The 25,524-nt window shown below is 34.8% G+C and overlaps 5 protein-coding genes across 9 annotated transcripts; 2 read left to right on the plus strand and 3 right to left on the minus strand.

The window, feature by feature from the left end:
• Positions 1-3,531: 3,531 nt before the first annotated feature.
• LOC120766493 (vesicular integral-membrane protein VIP36) lies at positions 3,532-4,924 on the minus strand. The gene is made up of 5 exons (XM_040092045.1): positions 4,739-4,924; positions 4,516-4,631; positions 4,255-4,452; positions 3,871-4,200; positions 3,532-3,795 (listed from the first exon to the last, which is right to left on the minus strand). The coding sequence occupies exons 1-5, from the start codon at positions 4,872-4,874 to the stop codon at positions 3,589-3,591; spliced, it is 987 nt and encodes a 328-aa protein (XP_039947979.1). The 5' UTR covers positions 4,875-4,924; the 3' UTR covers positions 3,532-3,588.
• A 533-nt stretch (positions 4,925-5,457) lies between these two features.
• On the plus strand, positions 5,458-6,675 carry LOC120776852 (TBC1 domain family member 7). Its single transcript, XM_040107895.1, has 3 exons — positions 5,458-6,136; positions 6,221-6,449; positions 6,505-6,675. The coding sequence occupies exons 1-3, from the start codon at positions 5,583-5,585 to the stop codon at positions 6,589-6,591; spliced, it is 870 nt and encodes a 289-aa protein (XP_039963829.1). The 5' UTR covers positions 5,458-5,582; the 3' UTR covers positions 6,592-6,675.
• On the minus strand, positions 6,578-7,389 carry LOC120776859 (28S ribosomal protein S24, mitochondrial). Its single transcript, XM_040107907.1, has 3 exons — positions 7,287-7,389; positions 7,023-7,230; positions 6,578-6,950 (listed from the first exon to the last, which is right to left on the minus strand). Exons 1-3 carry the CDS (start codon positions 7,302-7,304, stop codon positions 6,661-6,663), a joined length of 516 nt encoding a protein of 171 aa, XP_039963841.1. The 5' UTR covers positions 7,305-7,389; the 3' UTR covers positions 6,578-6,660.
• A 74-nt stretch (positions 7,390-7,463) lies between these two features.
• LOC120776808 (protein RUFY3) lies at positions 7,464-24,437 on the plus strand. Of its 5 annotated transcripts, none has more exons than XM_040107840.1 (8): positions 7,464-7,921; positions 15,991-16,169; positions 16,236-16,490; positions 16,571-16,812; positions 17,103-17,248; positions 17,336-17,619; positions 21,554-21,651; positions 23,380-24,437. In XM_040107840.1, the coding sequence occupies exons 1-8, from the start codon at positions 7,645-7,647 to the stop codon at positions 24,002-24,004; spliced, it is 2,106 nt and encodes a 701-aa protein (XP_039963774.1). In that variant the 5' UTR covers positions 7,464-7,644; the 3' UTR covers positions 24,005-24,437. The 5 variants fall into 5 exon arrangements, with proteins under 5 accessions (XP_039963774.1, XP_039963746.1, XP_039963766.1 ...); XM_040107812.1 differs by lacking the exon at positions 7,464-7,921 and adding an exon at positions 9,892-11,097; XM_040107821.1 differs by lacking the exon at positions 7,464-7,921 and adding an exon at positions 9,898-10,914.
• Positions 12,796-15,542, minus strand: LOC120776835. Its single transcript, XM_040107860.1, has 4 exons — positions 14,921-15,542; positions 13,466-14,852; positions 13,014-13,405; positions 12,796-12,960 (listed from the first exon to the last, which is right to left on the minus strand). Exons 1-4 carry the CDS (start codon positions 15,323-15,325, stop codon positions 12,862-12,864), a joined length of 2,283 nt encoding a protein of 760 aa, XP_039963794.1. The 5' UTR covers positions 15,326-15,542; the 3' UTR covers positions 12,796-12,861.
• Positions 24,438-25,524: the final 1,087 nt, after the last annotated feature.

Consider the following 25,524-nt stretch of genomic DNA (forward strand, 5'->3'; position numbering starts at 1 on the left):
ATTATTGAAATGTTGGCATTTCTGAATTCAATGCTTGGTTTCAGCGTTTAATTTCATATTTTATCACAATTCAAAATTGAAATAGACAAATTTTTCTTACTAAATTGTCTTAATTTCAATACGTAGTTTAATAAATTTGAAATTCAAATTCCTTAACCTTACAACCGAAACTAGCACTAAGGCTTGTTTGCAGAAACGCTTGATTTCTAATTATTATTATTTTTTTTGTTAAAATGCTTAGAAATCAAGTTTTCAAAGTGCAAGTTTGCTTAGCTGCGTTTCTGTTGTATTTTAGTTGAATTCATTAAAAGCTAACCCTTTTTATTTTTGAAAAACTTAAAAGCATTTTAATGATTTATTAGCGTAAACTGACATAAATTAATTGAAATGCTTTTAAAATTTCATAAATTCCTCTTTAAACCAATTTCAATGTTTGTGCTCAACAAAGCAACCTTAAATTGAAACCAAATTAATTACCTTATTGTTTTTAAAATGTTTTGGCTCGTTCATTTTTACTTAATTTTAGCGCGTACTTACTAGTGTGCGGGCGGCTGTTTAAATTGATTTACTGTTGTACAACGTAAATATACAAAAATAAAATAAATATAAAATATGCTGCAAGAATTGATGCACAATTGGTGGGTTTTTCAAGTGGTGCATGGTGTATGAGCTGGCAACTATTTTTTTAATTGCAAAAAGTCTCAAAAACAATTTTACGACTCAAAAAAATAGTTTTGAAAATTGTAAAAATCAATTTCGATAAAAAATATCGAAAATATTTTTTTGTAATAAATAAATAAATAAAAAGTGAAAAACAAAAATTTATTTAAATTATAAATTTTTATTTATTTATTTATAATAAATATGATTATTTTTTTTTGCTCAAAAACAATTTTACGACTCAAAAAAAATATTTTTCATAATTATTCTTTATAAAAGATAAATAAATAAATAAAAAGTGAAAAACAAAAATCAATTTAAATTACAAATTTTTATTTATTTATTTATAATAAATATGATTATTATTTCTTTTTTGCTCGTGTCATAACTTTGCTGCTCTAACTCTTCCTTGCGAAGAACTATTACGAGAAATTTGCCTCCACTGTTCATCATCCTTTAAAATACACCAATTGTGCATTCAAAAATTCTTCGACTGCAGTGTAATTATTACTACTTTACCTACATATAACCTAAAAACATATACATACATATATTTACTTTGCTGCTAGTTAGCGTGCTTAATAACTTACTATAAGCGTAAACGAATTTTTCGTACAAACCAAATATTAATATTTAATTTTCGAAAAAAATTGTAACTTTAGCATTAAGCCAATATAGTCTTCTGCTTAATTTTAATTACTGTTAATTTTAAAGACTTGAATTTTTTATACTTAATTACATACTACATACAAACATATAAGCGCGTCTTCGAAGTTTATTGCAATAAATACCTACACACAATATAAATATATACCGAAATGTTAGTTTGTATAGTTGTGCGTTCATATTTTCCTTATAAGCGTTTTTTTTTAAGTCTACCACACTGAGGATATTTATAAGATTTCTCGCCAACATATATGTTTTTTTTTGTTAAACACTCGATGTATTTCATGTTTAAACACTTCACACACCACTCGAACGCAACTTTCCAAATTATTTCTATGAAATTCGAATTCGAGCGTTGCGTTCGAGCGTCACAAGCTTAGAAAAAACTACATGCTGGTAGCAGAAACTCCTTTATTTTCCATTTATTTGCATAAAATGTGTAAGCCGACGCAAAGAACCAGGTACTTCGATTCTTAGGCATATAAAGAATGCGAATTTACTTAGCTTTTTGCAATAAACAAACGATAAATTATATTATATATTGTTCATTCATGTAAAGTGAAACGTTACGCGTTGCATAAGCGCTTCAACTTTTAACACTTATACTGTCTTACTTGCTGCAAATCACTAAAGGCGATAAAATTTAAAATAAATAATTTCAACGAATTATTCAACTGCCGTTTTATTCATTTTAACAGCCATTATATTATTATTATTTTTTTAATTAAAATTTTCAAACAAAATTGTAAAAAATAATTTTTTCAAAAAAAAATATTAAAAATTAATTTTTCAAAAAAAATTTTTAAATTTAATTTTTTCAAAAAAAAATTTTAAAAATTTAATTTTTCCAAAAATATTAAAATGTAATTTTTCAAAAAAAAGTTTTAAAAATAATTAAAAAAATAAATAAAAATTCAATTTTTCAAAACCAATTATTAAAAAAAAATTCCAAAAAAACATTAAAAATGAAGTTTGAGCTAAGGTTCGCAGTTAGACCAATATGTATATGTAGGTCTTTTTAATTTTTCTATATACGCATACACACATAACTGTTTGTTAGAAAAAATATAACCATGAAAAACAATATACAAATACAAAAGTGTAGATCAAGCTAATAAATACAGTGTATCGTACAGTATAAACAAGTAACGTTTTCAAGTAATAAGAATGTTCCTTCAATTCCAATTAATATTCTTACAAACAAACATATAGAAATACCGTAAACACAATTATACTAAATACCTAGCAGTAATATTTCGATAATAAAATGTTGAGAAAAAACTAAATTATAGTGCATACATATATAAACAAATACATAGCTACATACATATACACAACATACAACTGTAATAAAAGTGCTTAATAAAATATACAAGAAGCTGGTTTTATTTTTGTAAACAAAAGTGCATTTCTTAAGCACTAAATATACATACATATGTATGTGCATACTACATATACATATGTACCTTCTATACATATGCGTATATAAATACATATTAGATTACAAGCTGCATTTACATTTCTGCTGACAAAACAGATGTGAGCAAATATGAATACAGTTGTTTGACTCTTTGCAGTTTATTAATCTTTACGGACTCCTTTAGCTTAGCGTTGCTGATAAGTAAAGTTCGCCGACGCTGAAAGTCACTTAAATATGTACGTTTAACTGCGTCTGTTTCTATTCGAAACTGCCACTTCACATTGTGTCAGAATGTAGCCACGCATCCTTAATGTTTCCCCAATATATTCCAAAAAAATAGGCCATCCAATGGTTTGCATTACTTGTCCATAATTAAAAAACAGCAGGTATTTTTGTACATTTCTATATTTTATTTACAATTACATAATATATTTCATGCTAATTGTATGATGTATTTATATCGTAAAAATCATAAATAATCGATGGAATAACTGCATAATGTGCAGTAAAAAAAAATTATAAAAAGAAAAAAAAAAAACAAAAAAAATTAACCTAACAAATAAACTGCAATGACAATGACTTTTTCCTTTGACTAAAACAGAATTTCCTTGCAGTTATTTGTCAAGCAGCTATAAATTACAATACAAAAGATTTTTTTAATTTAAATACATAATAAATTATTTAGTGTCGTTGCAACAAACGTGTTTGTTGCTCATTACAATTTATCGATGTTATATTAAACTTTTTGTTTTTAACTATTTGCTAAGGAAAAAAGTCTTAATGCCTGCTCAGTGGTGTGGAAGTAGAGAGGTAAGTGTATAGATGTGTATGTGTGATGTGTTTTAGTAGAAACGTTTCCTTGAATTTTTCTCTTTGAAATAGGAGATTGCAAAAATGGCACCGGCGATTGTAATCAACATACCGAATAAGAGTATGAAGAAAATCTTTGCATTCGACATACCCGGTTTAGGATCGTCCTTGTGCTCCCGTGGCGGTTCATATGTTTTCGCACGCGGTAAAATACTAGAACGTGATGCAATTTCTTCTGGCTGTGAAATATATTGATAAAATAAATAAATAAATAAAAATTGGCACACTTGTATTAAATCTCACACTACACCTACCGAAACATTTATATCCAGATCGTAAAACTTGACGCCAAGTATATCGTGGCTGTCCGAGAGGTCGCCAGTAGTCGCGGACAAACCCAGAAAGTAGCCGGTTGGTAACTCAACATCGTTCACCACAAAACAATTCTTCCATTCACCCTTATTCTCCATATCCGTAGAAACGGAAAGTATATCATTCTCATAACGTATGCTCACATGTGTATCAAAGTCCACATTGCGGAAGCGCACTTCACAACCTGCCAGTTGTGTATGTGTACCATCGCGATCATGATCATAAGTCCAGGTGCCATTATTAATCATAGCACTGAGGTAGGGATGTTGGTGCTATTCAAATGCAAATTTTAAATATGTATGATATAAAATATACTGTTCCCTTACATTATGTGGACCGTTGTGATTGCTGTACGTATCTAAAATCACCGCTAAACCCGAAAAGTAATCTTTGCTGCCAAAAACAGGGCCTGGTTGCATACGTTCTTTGGTGTACCAAATCGAAAAACCATCCCCATACAGTTCATTGCCTTTACCGTGTACTTTGAATGTCACATGCAACTCCCAATTACGCGTCATTACGGGCTATTCAATGAAAAGTCATTGATTAAACATATCTTTTTTTTTTTATGCAGAAAAAAAACTTACCGAGTAATTCCAAAGTGCACCGCTTTTAGACTGCAAGTCCGGCGTCAGTCTTATGTAGTTACTGGTCACCATAGTGTGACCTAAGAAATCCCAATAGGGTAAATTTACGCCAACGCCTATTAAAGAAGAAAAATAATGATTTTAAGTGACCCTCGTCTCCTTAATATTCTTTATTTTGTTTGTGTCGTTTTAATTAATTAGCAAAGGGAATACGAAAACTTACCTTGAAATGGACGTATCAATGAATGCTCACGTTTCATGTACTCATTGCTACTCACAGAACACTCGCTGTTTTTTAAAACAGATAGTAAAAGTATTGGCAACAACTTGTTTAAATTTTCCCAAAACACATTCGACATTTTTCGCAATTTTGTATGGAATACTCAAAAATTCGCGTTAATTCTACAACTGTCAAACGATCATTTACATTTATCTTGAGAATGTTCGGTGAAAGCGCCGGGCAATAGTTTTGTTTGATTTGTATTTTGCTGTTCTCAAGGTTGCATTAATTGGATAGTACTTTTCATTCTTCGGAGCACTCAGAACTTCTTCATATACTTAATAGAGAAGTAGAAGTTCTAAGTACGCACCACTATTTTGTACTATTTCCAATATTTTGGGAAACAAGATTTCTTATGAATTTGTTGTGCCATTACCATAGGTCTATGGAAATTAAGAGCGTATGTGGATTATTAGAGAATTCAGTTTTCTTTCATATCTATTTCATCCTTTGAAACTTTGGGTAGCACTAACTAAACTGCAAATTTATTTATATTTTCTTTGCAATAATAATGCATTTGTATACTTTATGGGTTTCGGGATCACCCTGTTAATATTATATCGATTAGCAATTATATCGATAAATGTATAGAATTATATACATATAAACCGATATGTTTTGCGAACCTCTATTGTTTACTATTTAATCTGTTAATAAATTGATTCAAAGCTGTCATAATTTTAGGAAAAGATATGTTACAAATTTCAATTAGTTGAATAAATAACTTGAAACAAAATTGCACACGGAAACCATTGGAAGGTCAAAGAGCAATACACGAGTGTATAAAATGGATGAACGAAATTTCCGTTCGAGTTACTATGAAAAAGTGGGATGTTATTCCGTTGAAGAAAAGAAATCGCTAAATAAACTGCTCCAAGACAATATACGTAATCACTCAAAATTAAAACAGTTTTGTTTAAGTTATACTGTACCAACGGCACAACGTGGCCTATTGTGGAGTATTATACTTGGTGTATTACCACTACACAAAAACTCGATGGATTATATATTACTACAACGCACTGCCGTTTATGAGGACTTGCACCGCGCAGTCACTAAAATGCAATATATCGATCAAAACTCACCGAAAAGTAAAGTGCTGCAGACAATGTGGCTATTGGAAAATGGTCGACTGTTGCATCCATTAACCGGTCCACCGGACGATGATAACAATTTTATGGAAATTGTTAAAGTACTTTTACAAATATTTGATAATGATGTAGAGACTTATTGGATAGCCAAAGAGTTTTTTGCATGTACAAAAGGAATACAGCAAGAATGTGCAAAACTAATGGAACTCACACAGACGTTGTTAAAGCGTGAGGACATTGAATTGAATAAGTGAGTTTTGATGCAATATTTTTTGCATGGTATTTAAAAAAAAACAAAATTTCACATATACATACATACATAATTCAATTGCAGCCACTTGGAGAAACTGGGTGTGTTTAATACTGGGGAAATATTAGAAAAATTATACGTAACCTGCTTCGCTGGAGTCATAACTGATACAGTATTAGTAAAAGTGTGGGATAAAATATGTGGCGGGTCGAGAAAAATTGTTGTCTTTGTATTCTTGGATTTAGTTAAAACGCTGAGAAATCATGTGTTGGATTGCAACTCGATACTTGACTTAAAAACACTAATTGAACAGGTATGAAAACCATAGATACAACTTTAAATATATAAATCCAACCGATAAATTGTAGGTAAAGGACCAAGACGCCACCATAGTTAACAAAGCCATTAAAACTTGGCAAAGTAATAAGAACCACAACGAGATTACTGTGCACTGATAAACAAAATTTCGTTAGGACTGCGCTTTATTTGGTTACTCTCGCCCCGTTTCAACGTCTACATAAAACTTAAATATACTTGAATACAACATCCTTTTTATCTGCAACGGTTTGTAACTCCAATGTCACCGGACACTGCAACCAATATGAGAGGAGCTCCTCGGTATAACCAATAAGAAAGTACATCTTTCTCGGGCTAATTGCTTGGCGAATAATGGCAGCTATTCTTATCATATTATGCTGCCTTTTGATAATCACTTCGGATACAATAAGCGCATGCCAGGTACCAGTCATGAACTTGCGCATAAACACATCTTCAATGGCGGTCTGTGAGGGGCGCAGTCCATCCAACATAGATGCTATTTGGAGCAATAAATACAATTCATTTAAATAGAATATAGTATTTGTAATAATAAAATTTTTATACGTACACGTGTTCCATGAGTTCCAAGCTTTGCGATGTGCAATATAGTGGGGAGGGTTGGCCATTTCATATGTGAGTGCACGATTACGTTTTGTCGTAACACGATAGCGACCGGCTTGCACGCGATTGCATACTGGACTTGTGTGGAATGCAGCAGCTGTTGCAGCGATTGCTTGAGAACACAAATTTGTGTTTTCCAATAACTGCTGCGCGCACTACAATGAGAAAATGTGTTTATTATAGTTGAAATAATTGAAAAATTTTCAAATACCTTTTTTAGCAGGCTCATATTTCCCAAATAGATTTACAAATAATGACCACGGTGAGTTATCAGCTGTTTATTGTGTCGTAACAAGAAACGTCAAAATGACAGCCAAAATCCAAATATTTATCAAAAAGTGCAGAAGGAAAACATAAAAAAGTCAACTTAAATGTCAAGCACAGTAAAAAAGAAGTAATTGTTTTGGACTCGCCAAATTTGTTTTCATCCAATCTGTCTGGATATTAAATTTAATTTAATGAACTTTTTCTAACATTTATTACGAACTGTGCACTTTACTGTTTTTGTTTGTGGCGTGTGTGTGTGGTTTTAGTGTTGTGCTTTGTGGAAATACAAGTGCTGTGCCAAAATGAGTAGTTCGCGTAATCTCTTACTACGTAGTCCAGATAGTGAAGAAACCGCCAGCAATGCCTCTAATAACCTTTTATCTAGTTCCCCATCATTATCCTCCCTAAATAGATTGCGAGATACTTTCCGACGTTCAGAAAGTATTTCATCGCAAATTAGTGCATTCGTTTCGAATGCAGCTGGTGTGGTGACGGGTTCAAATAATGCTCAAACGGGCATACCATCGGAAGTTTCATCGGCATCATCACAAACATGTACGCCCAAAAAACGAAAACCTGGTGAGTTGAGGATTTATTTATTTTGATTTATAAATACATTTATTGCAATGCTGTTTGGATGTTTAATAAACTATTACATTGCTATTTTTATGTATGTACATATGTGCTCAAGCCTGCACTCATGTAAACTTGCAAGTATGCGTTTTTGCTACAAAAGTGCCTGAATAATCTGTGATCCAACAGGTGATTTAACAACTTGCGAACGCTTTGTAAGCATTAAACATTTTTTACAGCAGATTCGAATTAAGATATGATATATCTGATCGGAAACTATCATTTTTTAAATCAAATATTTTTATATGGGGTTAGTACTCACAAAGTGATACGGGCAATATCAGACAACAAAGAACGTATAATATATCCCTATGTAAACAAAAATCTGAATGTCATAAGGCTTATTTATTTATTTAGGTAAATATTGACTGTGCTCATTTGCAAGTAGATGATATTTTTAGTTGTTACCAGGATCTTGTTTTTTTATTTCTCCTTAATTAATTTTTAGGTGTGTGTTGGGGGTCAGAGTAATCCGACAACCGAAATTACAATATTGCTGTAATAGTTTCAATACATATGTCTAAAAATAAATATAATCAACATTTATTCAAGTTATATTTTGCAAAAATTATCTAAGGATTATAAATTAGTGTCATCTTAATAATTTTAAATTATTAAATATTCAAAGTAGGTAAGACTACTTATTTACCTGCATAAGTCCATTAAACACTGAATTAATAAAACTCGTTTCCAAGTAATTACAAAGAATCCGATTTTACATCCAGTCAAGGGCTATAATTTATACATATTTCTGAAGTAATTTCAATGTATGGTGCCGAAATGACAGACCTTGGCCGGATAAAAATCTCTAAATACTTCGAAACGACACATAATTTTATCCGGCCAAGGACTCCCAACTCATCCTGTTGCCTCGACTGTCGGGTCTAATTATTTATTTACATTCATACGGCTAAAATTCATTTTATTTTAACCACCTGGTAATCCAATCTCGAAATTCAGGATCATGCAAGTCAAACTCCTACTTATTCAGAATTGAACCTGAAATATCAAATATATGTCCAGCGTGCAGCGAGCCCCTGCATGACACTAACTATCTCTTTGCATGCCCTGTTAACCCTACACATCTGATACCCTTCTGCATATGATCCAACCTCGTCGAAACAGCACGTTTCCTAGGCTTGCTGTTGGATGATCTCGATGACAACTTGTATAATCCTTACCATCATAACGGGGATTGAGTTTCCGTTACAACAACAACAACAACTTCTCTGTAAGCGCCACCAGAACAATTATGGCTAAGCAACACCATCAGCTCTTGTCTGTCTAAACATTTCTCGGTTATATTTTATCTAATCTTCAAATATTAAAGTGTATTATTGTAATGAAGGAAGAATTATTGCTTTAAGGCTGTTACTCCTACTTACCACTTACCGATCCGAATAGGGTTTGGAAAAAAACGAATCAAATTCAGTTGCTTAGAACCGACTGTTGCTTGAATAAGACTTAAGGCTCTTACTTTCAACTTACTGATTTAAGCAGGATTAGATCTCCGCGAGCTGACTATCGCTTCATTAAGACTATTCCTCTATCTTGTCTCGTTTTTTATATAAAGCAATCTATTGATATTTTTTTATGAATGAATTGTATCAATCCCATATTCAAACACTAAATTTATGGTCCACTTTCTTGAAAAATCTTTTCGAATTTCCTATATGCCACCAGTTAAATCCCTACAAATTCAAATAAAGGGTGTTTAGTTGGGAGAGAAATTAACATAAAACAATTGCCTTTTGACCGTCGAAGTGACAGCTGTGACAGTGGAAAATCAATAATGGCAACTTGAAAACAAGTAAATTGTGAGTGAGCAAACTCACCACCGGATGTGAGCGAGTGGTGCGAGTAAATTGAAGACTTCAAGCAGAGAGCCCCAAAGGACACAATACTATACCTTCAAATTGTGAGAATTGCAAAGCTTGAAGCAGACAGTCATCAGTGAAGTAGCCAGTCAGTCGCAATACAAATACATATTTACCTATTCACTCGCATTAATTTACGGTGCAGTATTTGTAAAAACACAGTGGAAATTTGCGTGAAGAATTAATCGTGTTTTTAAATAGTAAAACTCTCTACAGTGCTAATTAAATATAAATGAACAAACAAAATATTGCAAAAGACATCAGTACTAGCTGCGAAAGTAAAAACGAAAAGGCGAAGTTTGGTCTACAACAACTTTGTCTTGCATCGATGGTGATTGTGGGTGGGGAAGTGCGCTTCGATTTTTCACCAGAGCATACAATATTCGATTAACGCGAGCTATAATTACTTTTCACAGCAATTTCGTGACTTCAAATAAACGACAGTCAGAGCCAACAGTGTTTTTATTATCACACTGTGGAGTCTGGGCCAATTGTGTACGTTCCCAGGTTACATCTTTCCAACAATTTGATTTGGCTTATGCGCACCCAATACCCGTAACATGCGCTCCCTGGCTGACGAAACCAGGAAATTAACGTTGAACAACAACAATAATAACAACAACACCTCGACGACCATAGCGATTGTTACGCAGTCAAAAAATAATAAATCGAATAAAATTTACAAGATGCAACAGCAAGTCAACGTAATGACCAGCGCCACCACGGGTGTTCATCAAAAGCAACAGCATCAGCAGCAACAAAAGCAAATTAAGCAACAGCAGAACAACAACTCCACAACAATTAGCCTGCCTAAAGCTTCACATGCGAACACAAGTGAAGAGATTGCCGGCGGTGTGCAGGACACTATCTATTTGTGCAACTTTCGCGTCTCCGTTGACGGCGATTGGCTTTGCCTGAAGGAGCTACAAGATCTTGACATTGGGCAGCAGCATAGTGGCGGCGGTGGCACCAGTACCAGCGTCTATGGCGTACATCGCGGCACACAGCTGGGGCAAAAGAACAAACGCTATTCGGGAATGTCGAACGGTTTGGATGATAATGGTATATTGACTGTCCGTAACTTGCTGGGTCGTCGTTTTAACGATGCACCCGAACATGTGCACAAGACGAACGGTTCGTCGTCGTCGTCGTTGTCGCACTTGCTTACCGCACGACATGCACATGCAGATAATGGCTTGATTGGTGTGTTTGGTGTTGGTGGTACTGGTGAATGGTCCAATCACCGTAGGTTGCTTTTTTCAACTAATTTCCATTGCAATATTTTCACATACTACACTCACACACATACAAGTGCATATGTAAATAGTAGATTCATATGTTTGTTTATTTATTTGTTTGTTTTTTGTTTTTATTTCAAACACAATGCATTTTTTTGGTTTTTGTTTCCAAATAATTTTGTTTCAGTAACAAATTTTCTAAATTCAAATCAATCACTTTGTATGTGTCATAATTGTTTGGTTTGTGTAAAGTAAGCAATAAGTAATAGCTACCCTACAGGAAAATATCCGGTTTCCAAATTGTTGCAAGTTGGTCTGAATTAGATTTTTGGCTGATTTTACTTTTAGCGTAAACTCTATGGAATTTGAAAATACGCACAACCAATAGAAACTGTAGTATATCTTTTACATACATACATACATATATCAAATTTTATAAAATTATCTCTATCTTCGTTTTCTCATATTACAAATGATGCATATGTTTGTTTTTGCTAAACCTCTGTAAATGTTCCCAAAAAACACCAAAATGTATATCTCTTCCGGTTTTGAACGTTTTTTGTTTTTAATAATTTACATTTATAATTCATGTTTCCTGCAGGCTGCTTGGCTACAAGTGTTGATATAAATGTATGTATAAGCATTGCTTCACACCTGATTGCACTTATTTCACTTGCATGATGGTGATGTCATTCGGCGCTTTTACGTTAAAGTATCCTTTTCCCAAGCATCACTTAAAGGTGACATAAATGTATTTGTTGCTTACCTAGAAGTGTGGTGGGTAAACCTCTTGAGAACAATGCATTAGACTTATAGTGGCACTCACGCATCCATCTTGTTGCTAAAGAGTCTCAAATATTTGTGAACTCGAGTTAAAATGGCTGAGCATTTTTGCTTTTGCTCAAAAGTAGTATTAAGTACTTCTTGTATATAAATAAATTTATGACAAATCTATGAAGAAAATCTTTGAAGAAATGATAGATACAAATATTCCAATTATAGAACCTTTAAAAGTTCAAAACAACTATGGAAAATTTATCATAAAAAGCCGTCTACCATTTTCACTCAAGCTTTTACGAACTCTAACTTGACTATGAAAATAAAGGACTCCAATTGCAGTAATTGATAGCATTGGTCGAAACTTTTCAGCTTTCAGTTTAATTTTTTTTTCGAATTTACTTTCGAAATTTCACGATTTTATGTAGCGCCTATGCATAATATAGTTTTTTGGTCTGCCTTCTAATTATGATCCATTTAATTAGACACTGTTTAATGTTAGAAATCACTCTCAGCTTCGATATTGCCAGGAAAGGACTGAACATACCAATGTAATTTCGAAGCTATTGTCATCAATAATGCATCACACCATGCATACCTAGCTTTTGATGAAATAATGCAAACGCTTAAATAATCTATTTATGAGAAGGAGCCACGCGAGCTTCGTCCGCAATAGCAATTAATGCCCCAACGGCAGAATTTTGTTAACAGTTGACAGTCCTTGATCGGTTAAAAAATCCGGCTTCGTTCCGGTTACGTAGACCCGACTGTCGTTGAAACGGAAAGCCCTTATCTCGAAGCTCACAGTCTTCAGTGGATCCACACTCTTTGCAATATTTTTTTTTTATCGTGCAAGATCCGTTATTTATTTAGCGAAAAAAATTGCTTAAAAGTAATGCAAAAATATACATAAATAATGTGAATAAACACTTGCGATAAGTAAATAGAGAAATAAATACGCTATAGTGTAGATGCTAGTTGATTGAGCAGAGATTTATGTGTCGTACATGGTTTCCCAACTGCGTGAACCTTTCGAGTGATCGCGGGAAGCTGGACGTTCCGGCTGCGGCAATAAGGGCGTGTCCTCTTCATTCTGTAAAAATAATATTTAATATTGGTTTATATAAAAGTGATACCTTCCTATACACTACTCTTCTTATTGTCTGTGGGGATGGTACGTTGTATGCCCAAGCGCTTCGTGCTATCTGAACTGGATGAACTTTTTAGCTCTGCACCGCCACCAAGTCGCGATTTCGGTGGTGCTGCTTTAGATTTCGCCGGTGATGACTTAGTTTTCGTTGGTGAGGGTGATGCCGATTTTTTCTTCTTCTTCTCATCTATTGTGACCACTTTCTGTTTGCCTTTTTTCGCTTTTTGACGCACTTTACTTTCGGGCTCGGACGAGGAATAGTAATCGAGTGAGGTTGTTTCGATAATGGGTGCACTTTCCGATTCCTTGGTGGCGCGCTTAGAGCATGGAATGCATTTAGCAGCCGGTTGACAAGCCAGCGACGATGTGGAAGTGGACGCGCGTCGGTCTGGAAAGTTGAAATTGATTAGTTATAGGCTTCACTTTTTACATTTTTTGTGTGATCTACGTGGTTGTGTCGCAATAACCGATTTCGTCTCGGGCTTAATAACGATCTCTTCATCGCGTGGTTTCTTTCTGCATAGTAAAAAGCTGCACCATGCAGGGCATTTACGCTTTTTTTTCGGTGGCTTTGGTTTTGGCTCAGTCTTACGCCTACGTTTGCGGTATCGCAATAACATAGCGACAAGCAGTATGATCAGTAATATGAGCAGTATAAGTCCGATAATGCAACAAAGATATTTGAGATAGTGTTTTTGTTCTTCCGATGTCAACTTGATTAGGGACCCTGCGCCACCATGCTTTCCACCCTTTGTTTTACACTTTGGCTTCTTGCCTTTATGTGTTTGATTTTGATGTATTTGCGGAACATGTTGGCTTTGTTGACCTTTAGACTTTTCGCAAATCTTTCGGCTCTGCAGTTGTCTGTTGTCATTGGCGCTCTTCTCAAACCAGTGTTTACTATTGATCATTGTTTTTCTGGCGCTCTCCTTCATCTTGTATTCCAAGGCCTTTTGTGCTAGCTCCATGTCAGAAAAGCCATCGTCGCTTTTACTATCGCCAACTCCACCAGTATCGCCCATTCGCGTACCGCTCAGATCCTCTATGCCTTGATTGAGCGCTTCATCATCGTCCATATCCAGCGCCTTACGACCTTTTCTCATTTTTTCAACAATCCGTAGTACGCCACCCAGACCGGGATAGAACTCCTCGTCGGATAGATGTGGCTTTAAGTTTTCATTAATCCATGCTATAAATTTGCAATTGAAAGCTTCTTGTGGCATTGACTGTGATTGATAACAACGTGTGACCGTTTCGTAGAATCGTAAAATGATATAAGCGGATTTCTGTGATCTGAGATCATAATTGCGTCGCTTCCGAAACGGCAACCATATATTACTCAAACCGTTCTCAACACAATCGGCCTCCAGTTTTGGCAAAGATACGAGCATAACATTTTCATCGCCATCACTGGCCGGCAACATTTCGAGCCGTGCACAGCCGGTCGGTCCGCCACCAGCACCGTTGCCATCGGCACCACAGTCCGAGCCCCTTATCGAGTCCACACGCACATTTTCCATTTCCTCAAGTAAAATGGGCATTTTCCAGCCATTGCCGTTCGTGTTCAGAAAGGACTTGCATTGCTGATACAGCTCTACCACACTACTGACCACCTTGAGACTAACCTTGCCGCCGTAAAAGGAGTACTTAGCCACTGGCAGCATGTAAGAGCGCAAGTAACCGCCCAACATATCGTAATAAGCACGCTCAACCACCTTTCTCGAAACTTCGTTCATTCTTTGTATAAACTCGTTGCCATTGTAAAAGTAATTCAGCAGCATATTTAACATGTCGTCGTTGAGTAGACATTTCGGCAAATCTTTCGGCAGCAAGTACTGTAAAAAAAATGTTAATTTTATGGTCCCTTTTCCTTTATGCAAGCATAAAAATAACCTCTAGTTACCTCAAAGTCTCTGCGTGCGGCCAGCAAATTCAAATCTTCCGGCGAAAAGCAATTCTTACGTGTACTATCAAAAAGATTCGATCCCACAAACTCATTCAATTCCATATTAGATATATCTTCCTCCTCAGCTCTACGTAAATACTTCAGTTTTCTTGTTGGACCTTCAACAGGCTCGTCTGAAATACCGTCTAGCTTGCACGTGTCCTCCACATCGAATCGGTCCTTGTCATTGAGCACATGAAAATTCATCATGCCCTGATTGAACTCGCTATTAAGGTCGGCGGCAAGCTTTAGACCGTTCGCGAATTGACTAGGCTGCTCGACGGTGCGCAAATCGAAATCGTACACTGGACAGCCGCCCGGACAGAGCATCATCAGCAGCACTAGAGGCACACATATTTTCATCTTTTCATGTCAAATACTTTTTCAAAACTGATAATTTCATTTCTGGTGCCGACTGACGTCTGCGGCAAATCAAAAGCCCCTGCGATCAATTGAATCTTCTACAGTTTTTTATACGAATTTTCTTCTTTCGTTAAGTTTTCATTTAATTATGCTTTTCGATATTCAATATTTTCGGTTGCAAGCAAATTCTGATACGTTAGTAGTGTGGGAATGCATAGATAGACTAACGTAAGTGGTTGTGGGCGTGGCTAAAAAACGAATACGAGTGTGCGCCGATTGCAAGTAAATATCGAGAGCAATTTCTGTGACATCCTATTGTTATACTCAGAGATCTCTCTCGAATAGAGTTTTGTAAAAAAAAGTTGCTCGTCTGAAGGCCATTTTTCTCCACTTCAGTTGTCGAACTGACCTCAATATAGCTTAACAGCTTACTTATATTGTATGTTGTAAGAAGAAAATGTCATGGTTTTACCACGCTCGACGTAAACTCGTTATTCTCTCCATGCGGCGGTGTGATTGTATTATGAATTATTGAGTGCTGAAACTGATCATGCCGGTCACATGAATACATAAACCAGACTTAACCGTTAAACAGCCAATTCAACTTGGCTAAACGCAGGTCTTACAGTGTTTAATCGTCACAATTCGACGACTTGTACTTTTAGCACGCGATCCAGCTGAAATCGAACGCAGTAATCTCGTAAATATTTGCAAACTCGTGGTAAAGGAACTATTAGAGCAGTCGCTACGTTTCGGACGTATGTTGGACTCGGACCACCTACCACTGCAACACTTTTTCATCGTCATAGAGCATGTACTGGGTCATGGCTTGCGTCCAAAGAAGGTGTGTACAACTACTTTGTCATCGCCGGGGAGCGTTGTCTTTATACAATCTAACCGATTATTTTAGGGTCTTTTGGGGCCACGTAAAGAATTGTGGGATCTGTTGCAGAGCGTAGAAAACTATTGTCCCGAGGCGCAGGACATCACCGCAAGTGTACGTGATTTGCCCACCGTGCGCACACATATTGGACGCGCTCGCGCTTGGCTACGCATAGCGCTGATGCAGAAGAAATTGGCCGATTATTTGCAGGCACTTATCGAGCATCGCGACGATTCGCTCTACGAATACTACGAACCGCATGCGTTAATGATGAGCGACGAGGTGCGATACTTACCACTAGTGACTCAGTTGTTACAACACTTTTAAATATTGCTTCGTTTTTCTTGTGTCTCTCGCCGTAGATTGTGGTCATAATGGGCATTTTGGTGGGTCTAAATGTCATCGATTGTAATTTGTGCGTGAAAGAGGAAGATTTGGATTCGCAACAGGGTGTTATCGACTTCTCACTTTACTTGCGTTCGAGTTCGCGCAGTAACGAGAACGACGAAGAGATCAATCAGTCATTGGAGGCGAATGGTCAGGGCAACATGATTGCCGTGTTGGACCAAAAGAACTATATTGAAGAGCTCAATCGGCACTTAAAGTATGCTTTGTATTGTATTGCTTTGAAGGTTATGTAGTCAATTGTGCAACACAGAGGCGAACTATTTTCAACCATAATTTAGTGGAGAAAAGTACAAGTCTGCGAACTTTAAAGCGAAAGAATTTTTCCAAAAAAAATCGATAAATTTTAAAATACCAGTGTTATAATTTACCCATGCCATATTTCCCTTTTAATACAAATGAAAATTAGTCGTCTTGTATTGCACAATTGCGTGCTTATCCTTTGCTACCCGAGGCAGATTCTTTATCACTGACGTGATTTCGCTTTAGTGCCACAGTCGGTAATCTACAGGCCAAGGTTGAATCGCTTACAACAACAAATGCGCTCATGAAGGAGGATCTAGCGATTGCGCGCAATAGCCTCTTAGCCTTACAAGCCGAGAATCAGGCACTACGTCAAAATGCCACCGTTACCAGTACGTATATTCATTCATTTCTCGTTCTGTGCCTAGTGTGACCACATTTGGTTCTTATACGCTTAAAATATTACCTATTTCCCATAGAAGATGTTTCTGCAGCAAACGCGGAAGCCAGTCCAAACAAATCGTCAGATCGTGCGAATAAAGCAACGATCGACACACTCAACGCCGAATTGAGTGAAGAGAAAAAGAAAAATGCCGAACTCGATAAGGAGTTGAAACTACAAGTATCCCTGAAGGCCGAATCCGATGTGGCAATGAAATTGCTTGAGAAGGATATACACGAAAAGCAGGATACAATCGTATCGCTGCGACGCCAATTGGACGATATAAAACAAATTAATTTGGAAATGTATCGCAAATTACAGGTGGGTACGAGGAGGTGGCGGAAAAGACAACGATTACGAAAGAAATCCGTGCGAAGTAAAAGTATATATTTTTACTTTAATAGATATGGAGACAATTAGTTGATTGACTAAATTAAATGGTTGTCTGTTTAGTGCAATTAAAATATATTAAAGCAAAATACATAAAGAAAAATTTTTAATTAATTATTAATTAATTGACAGATTAGCATAAATTTAATTCATCCGGACCAAAATAATTAATTTAATTTTTATAAAATATTTTAATTTAAAATTTAAAATTTTAACTTCATACAAATACACAAATTAATTAAATTAATAAAAAATTGGTCAAAATATAACTGCAATGAACTCAATAAATTAGAGTAATTAAATATTTTTTTCTTTTAAAATGTGTTAATACATTTAGCTTCATAACCATACACAAATGAATTAAATTAATTAATAATTAATAAAAAATTATCCCAAATATAATTGCAATGAACGCAATTAATTAGAAAAATTAAATAATTTATATTTTAATTTAACCTCGTAAATATAAACAAATTAATTAAATTAATTAATAATTAACAAAGCAATGGACAAAAAAATCTTGATCAGAACTGAATTAATTATATAATTTCCCTTTTAACTAATTTAATATCATAAAAATACACTAATTAATTTCCCAAATTGAATCACAAAAATTAAATTGAAATTTACTTATTTATTTTAATTAAATGTATTAAGCATCAACTTAATCCACTTATGCATATATGTATGTATGTATAACGATTAATTTGTTCAATATACATACATATATATTAATTATCATTAATTATTAACTACCATACTTAATTATTTTGTAATATGTAAGCCATGTAAATATAGTAATATTTTTATCAACACAATTTGCATTACGTATAAGTATATGTACTCTCCTTATATCGAACCATTCACAATTTACGCCTAATCAGGAATGTGAAGACGAGCTGACCCAGAAGGGAGAAATGGTATCACGCCTACAAACGAAAGCTTCACAAATCGGCAACATACTGCAATCGCTCGAGAGAAAATACGAATCTAAGCTAGAGCAGCAGCAGCAACAGCAGCAATTGACTGGCCAACCGATTGGCGATAAATCGCCCGCGTCACGACGTCAACAAAATCTACAGAAATTCGAGGCGCTCACCAAAAAGCATCGGCAGGACATTGGACCGCCAGTGAAGCGTTTGCATTTGAAAGTCGACGCCATACCACCATTCAATCCCAATAATTATCGCAAGTCACCATCGGCCACGGTCGCACCCGACAAACTAGAGGCTGAGGGCGAACTCAAAACACCAACTTCAGCGAAATCGTTTACCGAAGTGGCTAAATCCTATCCGGAAAAGCCGATGGACACCTGCAAAAGTGACTATGCCTTGTCGCAAGAGAAAATCTAAAACTGAGAATATGTTAGATACTTATTTAAGCATTAATTAAATTCAAAATTACTTGATGTTAAGCATTTATTTTACAAAAACGAAAATAATAATAACAATAATAATCGAAAATCATTTAGAAAACTAGTGGAGAGTTTCGTTAGTGATTTCTATTAGTCTTTATAGCGCTATGTATGTGTTTAGACGCTGCAAAGCTGCAAAAAATTATGTAAAAATATTTTGAAAATTTTGAAAAAAGTTAATTGAAAGTTTAAAGTCTCAATTAAAATCATATTTGATTTGAAAAATATAAAATAAAGTAAAACAACAACAATAATAATGTATAGTTGTCGTTAGCGTAAAGTATGGCTTACATTTCTCAAGTCCTTATAGCTGTGAACAGTCATTACTAATACTCGTATTCGCATACTAAAGGCCTTTTTATTAACTTAGGAGATATATGTTGACGGAAAAATACCTACATACATATATTAAAGAAAATTAGAAGTCTAGATAAATACATGCATACTTACATACATACATATTTAGCTACATATACAAACATGCATACATATATTGTTGTTAAAAATATGGATGTTAAAATGTATTTGAATTTTAAGATAAGGCGCAAAATATCTGCAGTCTCTTCAAAAGTACAATGCTATATTCTTACAGATTACATACATACATACATATGTACAGACATACATGTAAACATAAATGATATGATACCTGTGCGTAGATATACCGAAAAGTTACTATGTATGTACACATAAAATCAATCAGAGGAGTTTAGTACTCAGACATTATAGATTATAGCAACTAAACATACATACATACAAACATATATAATTATACATACATAGGTATGCTTTATGGAGCTGCATCCACTTGAACGTGGTGTAAGGGTCAAAACCCAACCATTTACCGAAATGACAAAAATAGCTGTACGTGATGGCAAAATGTTGAGCTCAAATTCGTAATCCGAACCCCTCAAATAGCCCATAAACCTCTTAGCTCATCAGTCCATAATTTTTCCTTCAGATTTGCTGAGTAGTGTAATCGGCGATTTATTTTCAAAATTTTTGAATTTTATTAATCCCGCAGTTGATTTCCAGGCAGACCACCGGAAAAAAGTGTTAGGCGTTGCAGAAGATTTCATACCAAACCAAAAAAAAACTAGTCTTTTAGATAAATGCAGCCAATCATCAAAGGACTAGTCAAAATTTGATTACTCACATCATGATGGTTTCGAAAACAAGCGGTTGTTGTACTAGAAATGCTTCACCATCAGAAAAAGCCCGCACACAGGGAGATTGTGTCTCATAACTAAGATGGTCATGAAAAGTTTTCAAGTCGCTCAGGCCAGCCGTTTCAAAGAAATTTTCCTCGCCAACTCTGAAAATAGCGTTTCGAGGAAAACGCATTGAACGTTTTGGGGCCGTTTACACTACAATACAATTTTTTACAAATGTGCTTATATCTCCGCAACCAATTGCCGAATCAACTTCAAATTCTCGGAGCATATTCTCATATATAAGTACATACATTCGATATAATATACATATGTAAAACAAAAAAATCGATTTTTGATTTTGATTTGCGATTTGAAATTCGCAAGTGAATACAACCCCTTAAAGTGCATAGCAGCAAAACCATATTAATATATCTCGTCACCTAAAATGCAAAACAGCGTATCATCAAAAAATCTAAATTGGGTTTTTTATTGCTTACCACCATATTACATATGTATGTAGCATAAAGTTTTCAGCTCCCGCTGTCAGATATAACCAATATGTAACCATTTTATAACCATGTTATAACCGAAAATCAAATTTCGTTTCAATATGAGTGGTTTTTATTATATCGTTTTTCCTTCACCTGTAAACTTAGAAAAGTGCTGTTACGTTATTTTGTATTTTATGTGACGATATGTGGCATTATCGACTAGTCAGCGTTATTTTCGCGTCAAAATCGGTTATTAATTAACTTAGCTTATCGTTCAAAAGTAAGCATGTACGCGTGTGCATACACAAATGTTTTATAATAAGTATTCCCAGCCTTTAGCGCTTATTGAAATCTACTTTATTTAATTATAATTAATTATTATTGTTAAAAAATCAAAGCTAGTAAATATTCTATGTGGCTTACTAACTCTAGTCTAAGCAAGTATTAATTGGAAAATCAGTATTTGGTTCAACTTGAGATACGAAACAGTATTCTGTGATTAGAGAAACAACAACAGTTTATTGAACTACTCATTATTATATAATTTCTTTGCTCTTTACTTTGCCGAATTTAGCGCTCTATATAACTACCATATGTTCTAAGGTTATCTAATATATATACCGTATAAATGCAAATTATATTGTATTAAACAAAATATAAATTGACAGTAAAACTAAATTAAATTTAAGTAACATGTATGTAATAATTAAAATAAAAATAAAGTGAATAAAAATACAAATTTACTTAAAACTGATATTGAATTGACGAGTGAATCTTTGCTTTCTGCTATTTTCATGCAAAATTAGGAATGCGACGCTTCGCTCAAACATAAAACCGAATTGCTCAAAAAGCTCGAGAGTCAAAAGGAAGACATGGCCAGCACAATTGCACAGCTGGAGAAGAAGTAAGATTTTCGCTAGCTATTGAGTTATTGCAGAAAAGTTGTGTGAAATTGTGAGCATCGAAAGTGGGAGTATTATTCTAGAGCACCCTTTATAACAATATCTGTTGTGCATTAGCTTCTCCCTCATCAGGTGGTAAATTTGCGTAAAATCCATGACCCTTTGGGGAAACACTTAAAATTCAGTCTTCTACACTACCGATAACTACTACGACGACAACAACAACCGAACAGTTCCTTTCACTTAACACCCGTTTAAATGTTGTAAAATGAATGTAAAATACTCTAGAAATATTGTTGAGATATCTGCTTAGAATGGTCAGATATAAAATCGGCTGCACCAAAGAATACCCTTCACAGCTACATTTTTTTAGGGTGTAAAAAGAGCTTTATCTAGGTTTAAATCGATTTTATAGGGTATAAAAAGAGCTTTGTCAAGATTTTGACCAATCAGTTGACCGACCTGAACAGTAGGTTTGAAAATTTTAACACGTTCTTTAATAATAACTTAAGACAAATATGAAGCTACCGATAAATGAGTAGTTACTTGGAAGCAAATGACCTGTGTGAAATCAGATCGATATTCAAAAATTGCAGGACTACTTAGCGTATATACTGACCATTAGATAGCCGGACGACGAAATAGGGCCTTCAACGCTTCCATCTTGGTGTAACAAACTTTGCGGCAAACTTAAAATACCCTCTTCAGAGTATAAAGAAAACCATGTAAACAATAGATCATGAGATATTGTATAAAAATATTGATATTCAAATTAAGTCGGTAGATTTTCACCTTCTTTACGTATCCATATAAATTCGACTAAACATTTATTTTCTTCTTCGAAGTTAATTTGAAATACAAATTTAAGCGTGATCTTTCTCGCGTGATCCTCCGCCATTTGATCTCTCCGATGAGACCTTCTTCTACTCGTGTGGACCAATACCTATGACTGACTGGTCCATTATACTCTGGACAATTATGCCCCTCATTCTTACAACCGTATACATGAACATTCCGAAATTCGCCTTACAAGATATTACTGTATTTTGCGATTCGCATTCATTCCAACTTTAAAATTAGTGATTATCCATCATCCCCCAATTTCGCCCGATTGGAAAATTTTATATCTAAATATCTCTACTATAAGTTTAAAGAGAACTTATACGGTTATAACAGTCAAGTGGGTTTGATATTTTTTCAGGAGCAATCATTTCAACAAAATCTATAAAATAACAATAGGTTGAGTTGAGTTGTTTGAGTGGTGCAACAACTTTTGATATATTCCATTGAGTTAGACCTAAAACTTTAACACCCAAAGACAAGAACAGCCAAATAAGCGTTTGTTTTGTTCTAAAAAATTTAAAATTTTTTCGGACCCCTTCAGTAAATATACAGTATTTCGTTTTAAAACTTTCCCATGTTGGATATTGCTAAGCCATCTGTTGTTGTAAGGGATATCTAGTCCCTGTTTGGGTGGCAAGTTGGTTGCCACCGAAATCACAAAACGAAAGGTCCAGAAACATGCTGTATCGATATGATCGGACCGTAGGGAAAGGTGTGTTAGGCGAGTTGTTTTTATGGGGCATGATTTCTATAATATTCTCCTCACTCCCAAAACTCTCGAACTCACAGTTTCACACTCTCACAAAATGTAAATATTAAGAATAAAAACAATTTCGCTATTTATTAATTTTATCCAAACAATTTTTCTTCATTTTCTCAACACACAGATGGGACAATGATAAAAGCAATTTGGGAGAAATACTCAAGAATACCTCACAAACACTGTCCACACAGGTGAACGCATCCGAGGAGCGAGCCGCACGCGCCGAAGCTGAGGCGCGTATAGAACGCGAATGGCGGCATTCGTTACAAGAGAAGGAAGTGAAGTTGAAGGAGAAAATCAGTTCACTGCAAAATTGCGTAAAAGAACTCACCGACGATGCACAACAGAGTGCCAAGCTGCGGGTAGAACTCGACAAAATGCGCACACAATGGACGGAGGCACAAACCACACTCGAAGAGTTGGGCATACAGTTAAGCGTTAGCAAATTAAAGGTTTCCGAATTGGAGGAACGCGAAAGAAAGCAGCAGCAATTGCGCTCGTCCGATCTGTCACTGCAGTCACCCTCGGAGGTGGGTAGCGCTGGTATATGGGCGCCAGATTCGATTGCCACACATTGCACGGCGTGCAAGAAAGAATTCGGCCTGACGCGTCGAAAACACCATTGCCGCAGCTGTGGCGACATCTTCTGTAACACATGCTCGGAGCATACACTGCCACTACTCAACGATCAGGGGCAGCTGGGCAAGCCGGTACGTGTTTGCTATCGCTGCTTTGAGACGCGGAAATGATGATGCTTTCACAAACTTGCACTAATTTAATTTTATATTGTACTAGCTAAAGGCATACAAAGCCTGTGTATTTAATATGTATGTATGTAAATGTTCATGTATATGCATTCTATATGTATTATCAGTGTGTACATATACTAAATCTATTTATCAATTTTGTATTTGTGTGTATTGCCGAGTTAAAGTACAATTCTGGGCAAGCTCGGTATTTGTGAAACAAATCACCAACTATTTTAAATGTGTGCAACTTGTCTATATTTACAGTGACAAATATTGTACGAACCTATGAAAATATCTAGTTTTTTAGTGTAATAAGCGGTACACGCTAGTATTTTAAACTGTATCAAATATGCTTGTATTCAATGTATTGAAATATTTATTACTTTTCATACAAATAAACCAGTTACAATTAAAATTATGGAAAGGCAATTTATTTCTCTGAATTTTAATTCTGATAACAGTACTAGGTGGAAGACCATTCGTTTGTTAATTACAGTTAGAATAGTGTGGCAGGTACGAGAATGTGGTAATTTCAAACCATATGTAAGTAAAATTAATTCACTCTTAATAAATACTTTCCATACATATTCTTAGCCTTGCCATAAGGTCTGTTACAAAGTGTGAAAAATCGGTTAAAACAGTGGCAAAAGTGTACCAGCAGGATGCTTTAGAGACAAGGTAGAGCAGTTAGGCAATACTCTCTTCGATGAAGTGCATTGGATCTTCCAGTACATTGCAAAAATCACCCAGCAGTGGCTTAAAAGCAATGTTACTGGTTCAATAGCTGTAGATAATTAGCCCTCTGAAGTCCATATTTGAATTCACGAGTCTACAGTTTGTGATCAGAGCTGAAGAACATGGTCTATCAAATGGTTTGAGAACTTGTGTGAAAGCAAAAAACTGCTCTTTACATATAACAATTTGTTTTAATATTTGAACATATTCAAACTGTATAAACAAATAAAATTACATACATATACAAGGTCGTCTTTTCGACGATATTTCTTTCGCTTCTAGTTCGAAACACACATCGCTTACTTATAGTCACACACTTCTCCTTGCCTAGCAATAATAAATTAAAAAAGAATACGTGAATGAGTTTAATTAACCTGGAATTATTTTTTTGATTATACCAGATATCTGAAATAGCTTTTGTGTATTTCAAAGTAAACCGTGTATTGACCGGAAGTATATTTAACTTTTTCCGGTTGCGCAAGTTCGGAATCCGAATTAGAATGGAATTTTCGGATGTACTAATTCCATACTGTAGACTCTCAAAAACATAATTTTATAGTCTTACAAAATAAAGAATACGTTCCTTTTTATTCCTTATCTTTTTATATGGAAAAAATAAGTAAACATCGAGGTTGCGAACACGGAAAAATCAACTCAATTAGTAATCTTGCATTTTTTTGCGCAATATTTCAATGGAAATAGTTTATTATAAATAGAATTTACTTATTAATGGCTTAGTCAATTAGTGAGCGTTATCTACCAATACAACTTTCAATACATATATG

This window comes from Bactrocera tryoni, chromosome 1, assembly GCF_016617805.1.
Source record: "Bactrocera tryoni isolate S06 chromosome 1, CSIRO_BtryS06_freeze2, whole genome shotgun sequence".
Lineage (NCBI taxonomy): Eukaryota > Metazoa > Arthropoda > Insecta > Diptera > Tephritidae > Bactrocera > Bactrocera tryoni.

Coding starts and splice junctions, on each gene's coding strand:
- LOC120776808 (XM_040107812.1), top strand. CDS start 10,413: ATGCGCTCCCTGGCTGACGAAACCAGGAAATTAACGTTGAACAACAAC. Junction 16,170..16,235: donor ATGGCTTGCGTCCAAAGAAG/GTGTGTACAACT, acceptor CGATTATTTTAG/GGTCTTTTGGGGCCACGTAA. Junction 16,491..16,570: donor CGTTAATGATGAGCGACGAG/GTGCGATACTTA, acceptor CTCTCGCCGTAG/ATTGTGGTCATAATGGGCAT.
- LOC120776859 (XM_040107907.1), bottom strand. Junction 6,951..7,022: donor TTGGAACTCATGGAACACGT/GTACGTATAAAA, acceptor TGCTCCAAATAG/CATCTATGTTGGATGGACTG.
- LOC120766493 (XM_040092045.1), bottom strand. CDS start 4,874: ATGTCGAATGTGTTTTGGGAAAATTTAAACAAGTTGTTGCCAATACTT. Junction 4,453..4,515: donor GTGCACTTTGGAATTACTCG/GTAAGTTTTTTT, acceptor TTCATTGAATAG/CCCGTAATGACGCGTAATTG. Junction 3,796..3,870: donor ATCTGGATATAAATGTTTCG/GTAGGTGTAGTG, acceptor TATATTTCACAG/CCAGAAGAAATTGCATCACG.
- LOC120776852 (XM_040107895.1), top strand. CDS start 5,583: ATGGATGAACGAAATTTCCGTTCGAGTTACTATGAAAAAGTGGGATGT. Junction 6,137..6,220: donor GAGGACATTGAATTGAATAA/GTGAGTTTTGAT, acceptor ATTCAATTGCAG/CCACTTGGAGAAACTGGGTG. Junction 6,450..6,504: donor TAAAAACACTAATTGAACAG/GTATGAAAACCA, acceptor GATAAATTGTAG/GTAAAGGACCAAGACGCCAC.
- LOC120776835 (XM_040107860.1), bottom strand. CDS start 15,325: ATGAAAATATGTGTGCCTCTAGTGCTGCTGATGATGCTCTGTCCGGGC. Junction 14,853..14,920: donor CCGCACGCAGAGACTTTGAG/GTAACTAGAGGT, acceptor TTTTTTTTACAG/TACTTGCTGCCGAAAGATTT. Junction 13,406..13,465: donor GGTTATTGCGACACAACCAC/GTAGATCACACA, acceptor TCAACTTTCCAG/ACCGACGCGCGTCCACTTCC.